The sequence below is a fragment of the Borostomias antarcticus genome (assembly GCF_949987555.1).
Source record: "Borostomias antarcticus genome assembly, chromosome: 9".
In the NCBI taxonomy this organism is placed as follows: domain Eukaryota; kingdom Metazoa; phylum Chordata; class Actinopteri; order Stomiiformes; family Stomiidae; genus Borostomias; species Borostomias antarcticus.
The window spans coordinates 4,206,158-4,216,043 of record NC_140242.1 but is presented as its reverse complement, the minus strand read 5'-3'; the positions used below and the strand labels follow the sequence as shown (position 1 = coordinate 4,216,043).

The window sequence follows — 9,886 nt, the reverse complement described above, 5'->3', positions numbered from 1 at the left end:
TGGCTAGAGCTACAACAATCAGGATAAAGTGGGTTTTTCGACATGCGGTGACCTCAGGTGTGACATCAATCACAATCACAACAACACATTCCTGGTTCACAGGCAACCGGAACACATCATAACCCTATCCCTTAACACAGTCTCTAATCTCTCCTCTGTGAGTGTCTGTCTGTCTGTCTGTCTGTCTGTCTGCCTGCCTGCCTGCCTGTCTGTCTGTCTGTCTGTCTGTCTGTCTGTCTGTCTGTCTGTCTGTCTGCCTGCCTGCCTGCCTGTCTGTCTGTCTGTCTGTCTGTCTGCCTGTCTGTCTGCCTGTCTGTCTGCCTGTCTGTCTGCCTGTCTGTCCGCCATCAGCTCTGATAGAGAGATCAAAGAGAATGAGGTAACAGTGACAGATCTTTCTTGGACAGGGTGGATCCTGTTCTTTCTCTGGTCCTCAGATACAGCTCATTCTTCTTTGATCTGGGCTGTAGTTATGTGACAGTGCGTTTCATGACCCTGAAGCAAATAGTGAGGGAGCAAAGCTCTGACCACGTCCACCAGGTCTTCTATGCTATTCTTGTTTTTTGTAATGCAGCACTGCCTCTATTTTTTTAAAGATATTTTTTAGGGATTTTCAGCTTTTAATGTTATAGGACAGTGTAGAGAGACAGGAAATACGGGAGAGAGAGAGGGACATGCGGCACAGGACCCGAGCCGGGAATCGAACCCGGGTCCGCCACGCGAAGGACTAGCCTTCATATGGTGCGCGCCTTACCCGGTGAGCTACCGGGCGCCCCACCTCTACCTCTATTAAGAATTTCTCCCTAGGGAGACAAATAAACTTGAACCTTGAGTCATATGACTGACATTTAAATATGAGCCTTTTAAACTACTGACATTTAAAACATTTTAAATATGAGCCTTTTAAACTACTGACATTTAAAACATTTAAATATGAGCCTTTTAAACCAGATCTTCCTGCTTTCTATGTCAGATCCTGTCACTTGTCCATCTGCCCTTGTGGCGAACATGTTTCCACAAGGTTAAAGCTCTTTATCAAGGTCAGATGCTGCTTTCATATTTAGAGGACCCCCAGACACCCCCGTCCCCGGGAGCGCACCACCAAGCCTGAGAACACATCTAGGAGAAACACTGCCTTCGTTAGGAGACTCAAACATGCTTTCAGCTCCACTCACATTTACTATTTGTTTTTTGGTCAAAAACGTCTCTTTTGATTGGCTGCTGACCGCTGGTTTAGAGGGTTTAGAGTGAGACCTACCCAACCAGAGACGCACTGTCGATCATGATGGACCTTAGTCCCCATCACTGTGTGTGTGTGTGTGTGTGTGTGTGTGTGTGTGTGTGTGTGTGTGTGTGTGTGTGTGTGTGTGTGTGTGTGTGTGTGTGTGTATGCGCGTGCGTGTGAGAGAGTGAGTGAGTGTGTGTGTGTGTGAGTGAGTGTGTGTGTGAGAGAGTGAGTGTGTGTGTGAGTGAGTGTGTGTGAGTGTGTGTGTGTGAGAGAGTGAGTGTGTGTGTGTGTGTATGTGTGTGTGAGAGAGTGAGTGTGTGTGTGAGTGAGTGTATGTGAGTGTGTGTGTGTGTGAGAGAGTGAGTGTGTGTGTGAGAGAGTGAGTGTGTGTGTGAGTGTGTGTGAGTGTGTGTGTGAGTGTGTGTGAGTGTGTGTGTGTGTGTGAGAGAGTGAATGAGTGAGTGTGTGTGTGCCTGTCTCTTCTCTTCCAGCATTCTATAACACACAGTAGTATGTGTACACAGTACTACATGTACACTTAGGATAAGCTGCAGCACACACACACACATACATATATACTCACACACACACACATACACGTTGTGGTACTGTACAACCACACTGTATGCATCTCTTAGTAATAGCAGTGGAACTGTCTCCATGGGAACTGTCTGGCAGACTTGTAGGAAAGCGTGCCTGGCAGGGTAACTAGATTCACAAACACCAGTAACTATCAGGCATGTAACCATTCACTCAGCTCACCATGCAGGGTTGACCATGCCATTTTCTCATGATTTTCTCAAGATGAACTTGCAAATTATAACTGAAAAATATATATATTTTATTTCAAAGCTAGATCTGCGTTACAGGGGGGTAAACTGCAATCCTTGCACGCTGTTTTTGTTTCGTCTGTTAACTTCTCGCCCTTTTCATTTCTGAAAACTAACAAAATGTGTCCACACAACTGACTTGAAACTAGCGGGTGCATCCTCGATTTCGAACTCACTCGATATTTGGAGGTATAATATAACTGGAGACGGCATTGAAAATGGCTGCCTATTCATTTCAATGAAAGTTGCTCACCGGCGCATGAAGCCATTTGACGTAGTGGCCAAGGCTCGGTATTGCGTCACGTGACGGCATGCGGCCCAAGACCCTTATTTCCCATGGTTTGTGGATTATGATAGATAGGGCTAGAAAAGGAAAACAATTTTTTTCTGGGTATCATTCAGCATCAGAGACCAATCTTATTAATATAAACTTTTAATTAAATTTTTTTGTTTTGTTTTTGAGGCCACTAATATCTGTATCGAGCCCATTTGAGAAACATGCTGTGAACGAGCCTCGGGGACGCTGGGCTCGCGTTCATGAGTCCTGAGAAATCGGCGGAAAACACGTCACCATAGGAAGACCCGCCCTACTCTGCCTCTGATTGGATAGTTTTAAGGAAGTCATATGTAATGACGTCGGCTAACATTTCCTATGAATGGTGAAAATTACTGGCGGCCCTGGGTAGGATATCACAGTAATGTACTGGGAACTATGTGTATCTGTACTGGATTTATTCTAATAATTAATAAATGAGTAGTTGAGAATGCCAAGGTTCACCTTTTGTAAGTCCAAAGCTGGGTACTTTTATTCCAAAAGTACGAGTTTGCAAAGTCGGGCTCTCTCAGGGAGACAGGCGTTCCGCCAAGAGTAATCTATCTATCTATCTATCTATCTATCTATCTCTCTCTCTCTCTCTCTCTCTCCCTGTATAAAGTATGTGTGTATCTAGGTGGTCTGTGCCGAGCAGTCCACACCAGGGTGGGGGGCTATAATCAACAAGCGGAGAGCATGAACCCTCCCCGTCAGTCGCTACTGTCACAGGAGTGTGTGTGTGTGTGTGTATGTGTGCGTGTGTGTGTATGTGTGCGTGTGTGTGTGTGTGTGTTTATATACGGAATGGACCCTCTGTTTTTCACCATCACTGTCCAATGCCATTACCAGGGGTCATCAGCCTCAATCATGGTATGGCTCTATTTATCAGGTTCAACACACACATACGCATGTACACACACATACACACACACACACACACACACACACACAGACCTGGGCCTGGGTGACTTAGGATAGTGAGTGGGAGAAAATTGTTTTGACATGTTCAAGCACCTGCTGTGATACTGTATTCATGCCCAAGTCCCCTTACCTGCAGTCCAGTGTGATGAGCTCAATGAGATGATTGCAGATAGGATCCTGGGGCCTCATTTATCATTGAGGTACGCCTTCTTTTACACGGTCTTTTTCGCGAGTTCAGGCGTACGCCATTTGCCCCCCCCACATTGCGATTTATCAAGCCGTAAGGGCGAAAATTTAGTCGCCTTTCTCCGCGCTTTTGTAGGACACCTCTCCAGTTGGCGTACCGATTTACACGGTGTTCTACGCCCTTCTTGAACACAGGGGGAACTGGCGACGCAGGTGGTGCGTCGGTGAATTACTATGTTTGACGGAGAGAATAAGAGCGACAGTTCATGAACGCACAATCATGTAGGCTACTAGGCCAATTCAGCACAAACATATATCGCAATGCAAGATTAGACGTGTCCTCTAACCGGCTCATTCATGGTCCGATATGGATTTGTTCCCCAAACTGAACCTATGCGCTGTCCAAAACCTTTCCGCGCTATATGTCACACACCTAATGCAGGCACTCCATCAAACGGCAATAATTGACCAATTAGATTGTCATTAATATGTGATCATGTGGACCTGTTTGCTCTTTGGTAAGCATATAAATGACAGTCCTCCTGTGCGTAATGCGAGCCTAAATGAATCCGGCGCTACTCGAGTTCTATCTACTCCCGAGATAGAACTCCAAAGAGGTGACGGCGATGGCGACTGCACCCACATAAGTGAATACGTCTATGTGAATCGCTAAAATGTGCACACTAGAAATACCCAAATCATATGTGACATGCTCATCACAAGTGTAGTGGCACGGTGGCCTGGCTCCACGCATGACTCATTCACCCTGGCGCACAGCAGGGTAGGGACTAGACTGGAGGCAGGCGCTGTGCGTGACGGCTGGCTTGTTGCTGTGTGCATAGCCAAGATACATATTCTTTGTCTTTTTTACTTTAATCTTTATTAGCATTTTCCATCCATACAACGACAATACCATAAAACATAAAAACTTACAATAACAGCTTATGGGTACTTCCATCCATGCAGCTTTTTTTTCTTACTCAAATATGACAATTTTAATACTAGTGGTATCATCACACTTCCTTCTATAATCCATCCATTTTTCCCATCTCCCTTCAAACTTTCCTTCCTGCATCCTCAATGCATAAATAAATCTCATAAATCTCCTCCACAACACCCACCACTGCTCCTTGGTTGGGGGTTCCACCTTATACCAAGCCCTCATTATTGTCTTTTTACTAGCAACCAATAGTACTTTCACTAGGTATCTGTCCCCTCCTTGTACATCATTCTGTTATGTTTGCCAAGATGTATATTCAAAGCTGATAAGAATGAGAACCAGTCAAGACCCCACCACAAAATGAGGACCCAAGCCCTCAGCCCCCTCCCCGTCATGTGGTTTACCAGCGGGGCCAAAGGGCCCACACTGAGGTCATGCGCCAGCTATGAAGACACAAACAAGTAAGGTTCACATTTCTACCATTTTATTGTCTGTTGGTGGGTGACTGTGTGAGGTGTGTGAGTGCGTTTGTCAGTGAATGTGTGAGGTCCGTGAGTGTGGTAGTGAGTGACAGTGTGAGGTCCGTGACAGCATGTGTGAGGGAATGAAGTGCAGTGAGGATGTCCTGTTGGCTCTGGTGGTGTAGTGTGGTGACCTCCACCAACTGCTGCACAACTGCCCCACAACTGCCCCAATCCCTTCTGCCATTTCCCTCTGGGCCTCTAGGGTCATGAGCCTCCAGCACAGCGTCTGAGAGGAAGCCCAGCCCTCAGGGACCCTTGAGGCAGGGACGCTGGCAGCCGGAGGTGGAGGCGTGGGCGGTGGAGACGGAGGCGGAGGCGCTGGAGATGGCACTGGAGGTGGAGGCCCTGGAGGTCGTGGCGCTGGATGTAGAGGCTGCAACCGGCGGGGGCACGACCGTCAGGTCAAGGACCACTGCAGACTCCCCCTCCTCTGGGTCCCACCCCACGTCAGAGTCTGGAGAAACAATTTCAGTCATTTTCTTTGAGTTTGTCTGTTAACTTGATTATGCATTAAACATTTCATTGTGTAGCCATATTCAATTGATATGTTTTTCTGTTGGCAGCCAAATAAATGCTTAAGTGTGATTTACCGGGTGATTTAGATGAGAGTCTAAATTTCCCAGAGGGGAAAATGTTTCATGTGGTCTAACATTATGAAGTGGTCATCTGTGTTATTGTTCCCTGTTTTTGGTCCTAAATCAATCATAGCCTACCACAGAATGTGTGGAATGTTTGCTTTCCTCACACATAATACAGCATGTCCGTGTAGCCTACGCCACATACAGGATGCACGAACATACAGTAGGCTACCTAAACTAGGAGCAATCAGACAAATGTAGGCTCGTTCAAATAGCTTACCTTCCGAAGATGATTTTCTTTCCTCGCGTGGACCTCACCAACAAGCACATGCACCTCCGTCTCCGAAAAGTTTCTCTTCTTTCAGCGTTTGTCTGTCCTAATGCTCGACGCTATATTATGTCGTTTCCTTCCGGGGTATCCCCGTTGTGCTGTCATAGTTTTGACCATATATGGTTGGATTAGGGCGTGGAGAGGGCGGAACACGGGGCGCGTGCGCGTACGCTCTCCCCCCCGCCGGTCTCGGATTTCTCGTGCAGAAAAGGGCATACGACTTTTTTGATAGATCCGAAAAGCGTGTAAATATTCTCGTCGTACGCTACATTGTGCATTTTCCGCGTTTTCGTCGTACGCCCTCTTTTACACCTGAATTTACACGCTCTTTGATAAATGAGGCCCCTGGGGGTGTGATGATTGCAGATAGGATCCTGGGGGTGTGATGATTGCAGATAGGATCCTGGGGGTGTGATGATTGCAGATAGGATCCTGGGGGTGTGATGATTGCAGATAGGATCCTGGGGGTGTGATAATTGCAGATAGGATCCTGGGGGTGTGATGATTGCAGATAGGATCCTGGGGGTGTGATGATTGCACATTTACCATTGGACTGATTCAGGACATATTGCCATGGCCGAGTTTTTTGCCGCCCTTGGTGATCACAGCTCAAAAAACATGTCAATGACATGTGGGGTCCCACAAGAATCAATTATAGGGCCCTTACTTTTCAGTCTATATATGCTACCCCTACATGACATCATTAGGAGGCACAATATTAGCTACCATACAGTAGCTATGCAGATGACACCCGATGACTACAGCTCAGTTGACCACTTGGTAAAATGCTTTGCTGAGAGAAATGTCTGGATGTTACATAATTTCCTTCGGTTAAACCAGGATAAAACTGATGTGCTTATCATTGGTGAAAAAGTTGTGAAAAAAAGAGACTATCTGGGCACTGACACTGAACACCAAATGTCAGGTCAGAAACCTAGGTGTAATTTTTGACTCATCTTAATTTTGAGGCCCATATTAAGAATGTGACAAGGACTATTTCTATTACTTTTGTCCATATAGTGTATACAGTGTACCATATATACATACACACACACTGAAAATCTGCCCTGCTTTATTTTCTTATTTTTTGTACCATTTACTAATAAACTGTTTTTATTCATCTTTGTTTATTCTGTAAAGAACTGTGGGCTACATTTGCTAACATGTGCTATATAAATAAAATTGACTTTGAGTCGCTCACAGTCAACACACTACTGAACAGCCCTATCCCAAACTTCAAACCTCTATTCTATGTGAGTGGACACCCAGATGTACTCTCACCCATGTCATGATGCATAAGTTATGTCCCATTTATATTTTTTGTCATTGCTTGTTACTATAGAAATAAAGGCATAATTCATCCATGCCTTTGTTTGTATACTTCTGTGTAATTTGTAATTATTTGTAAAAAAAAAAATGTTTTAGAGCACATCACGGAGCAGGCAGTAACATTTCACTGTACATTGAACTACATGTGAGAAATAAAACCTGAATCTGAATCCCTGAACCCTTCTTCACTGGTCCTCCCCCTGCAGGCCGTATGGAGAACTGACCAACTGCACCTTCCTGGTGGCACTGAAGCTGGGCTGCTACTGGCCCAACCGGCTGGTGGACCTGTTCTTCATCCGCGTCCACAAGCACTACTTCCACGACTGCTCCCAGTCCGGCCGGCTGCTCAGTGACCCCCCCAACCGCATCCTGGGCCCCTTCATCGTGGTGCCCATCATGGTCACTCTGCTCATGACTGCTCTGGTGGTGTGGAGGAGCAAGCGCAGCGAGGGCTTCGTCTAGCTGGGGCCCGGGGTGGGACTGTAGCAGAACTCTCTCTGGGGCTGGCGTGGGGGTTGGGACTGGAACGCCCTAGAGGCTCTGCTTCCTCCCCCTGAACCCTAATCTCACCCATATGAGGGAGAGAAATGTTAAACAGCGGGGGGGCGGGGCTTCATCCTCTGTTCCATCATGGGGGGGGGGGGGGGGGGGGTGTAGAAGACTACACACATATTCAGGCTGCTGGTGGGGGGGAGGGGGGGGACTCACTGTTGGACAGAGCACGGAACCCAGACGGAGAAACAGACTGATGAAGATGAAGGGAATTCCATTACTACAGTGCAGGAGACTGCAGCTCAGTATCCTGTCTCCACTCAGACATTATCCTCTAATGGCGTCTATATAGATCATGGTCATCCTGTTGGCTGCTGAGATGGTGTTTGGACTGTTTAACAAGACGTTAAGACTTCCTGGACTCATTAAACCTTATGTCAGACCACGCCCCTTCTCACACTCACCTCTCATTCCTTCAGAGTTCACCATTTTGTCCCACATTCAAAGGCGTGATTGAAGGTCCTGTTAAGTCATCAAAGGAAATGGAGATGAAAGAGATTGAACCTACCATGACACTGCTTATCTGTCTGAGTACTGAGCAACAGTATGCAAATCACACACATTCAGGACATGGACACATATTCACTGTGTACAGTACAACTTGGATTAAAAACCACTGTATTATATTCTGGTGTGTTATTTATCAGTGGCTTCAGAATGGAACAACTATGGTGAGGAGGCACAGTGATATTGAAGCTCTCTGCATCGTCACTGTTCTCCTCACTGGGCTGCAGAAGAGAAATCCATGGCTCTCTCCCCAGAGAGCGCAGTCACGCCGTGTTCAAACCCAAGCCTGGGTGTGTGTGAAGGCTGCGCTGCTTCCTCTGCATCTGTGCTCTACAGCCCTCCTTATTACAGGGAAGAGCAGGGCACTCTGGGAGAAGGTCTGCAGACCTGAACGGGGAGAGGGGAGTCTCTGAAGAGAGAGAACATACATGTTTCATTTTTCAAACCTTTATTTATACTCGTGAAGCACTGAGGTCTCCCTCATTTACACAAAGACACAAATATGGAGGTAGATTTGTCTCAATATTATTCTTGTGAACAGGTCAACAATCTGTGTGTGAGTGTGTTATCTGTAAATACAAAACACCCTCCACAAATACCCCTAAAAGATTTGTAAACTCACAAAAATATTTAGCTAATGTAAAATCGATCTGCAAATACACACATGGATTCCACAAATAAAAACATCTGTGAATTTATTAAAACCATTTACAAATATATGAAAAGCATTTGTGAATATTTTGTGAATATCTTTCTAACATTTATAACTTTCGAGAGGGCATTCGTGAATCAGTGTTTTATTTGTGGATCTCAATTCTACACATGTGGATCTTAAAAGCATTTGTGGATCTCAATTCTATGAGTGTGGATAGAAAAACCATTTGTGGATCACAATTCTAGTTGGATTGCACATCAATGCGTCGGTATTGAGTCACGTTTAGAGCGCCACCTACTGGTGACAGGAAGTTTCTCTCAGTACTGGACACCGAAATAGCACACCCTTTAACGGCGCCGCACCCCGCCACGCGTGGGGTGCGAGGGTCCGCTCACTGCTGCTAGCAGCCCTAGCGATTTTTGGATTTGCTTCTATATTTTTATCGGAGATTACAGAGTCTCTCTGAGTTATTCCTACAAGGCTAATTTGCATAAACTACAGACAGGCTGCTTGCGTTTAGGGCAAAGTCTAGTTGTGTTGACCTCCTGAAGAGAGGTCATCCTGTCATAAATTAGGTTAGCACAGCTATGTCTATGACACCTATTATGCTAATTTTCAACAATTTAATATATTTGGGTCCCCAAAACCTGTCTTTGTGTATTTTTGGCTGAAAATACCACTCAGAATTAGCGTTCTAGCATGCCTCTATACCTCTGTGACCACGAGATCAGATTGAGCGGATTGAGCGCTTTTTTCATATGCAAATAAGCTTAGTTAGAGCAATCGGCAGGCTAGAGAACGAGGGCTGTTGACGGTGCTATGCTACCTCAAATATAGATGGCTAGCCTGGACAATTCACACAGATGCCACTGTGACAAATTTAATTGTCCTCTCTCCCTGACTAAACATGATAGGTCCCATGTTATTATCTCCACGGTTGCCAGCTGTTTGGGAGTGTGTTCGTGTTAGCTAGCTAGCTTTAGTACTATATG

General features: G+C 45.8%; 1 protein-coding gene across 1 annotated transcript in view; it reads left to right on the top strand.

The window, feature by feature from the left end:
* ramp1 (receptor activity modifying protein 1) overlaps positions 1–7,642 on the top strand; it is a gene marked incomplete at both ends in the record, with an annotated part of 16,577 nt that extends 8,935 nt beyond the window's left edge. Inside the window, one exon of the mRNA XM_084443550.1 lies at positions 7,387–7,642. Within this exon, the coding sequence (XP_084299676.1) occupies positions 7,387–7,642 (256 nt within the window). The remainder of the gene's footprint in view (positions 1–7,386) is intronic.
* Positions 7,643–9,886: the final 2,244 nt, after the last annotated feature.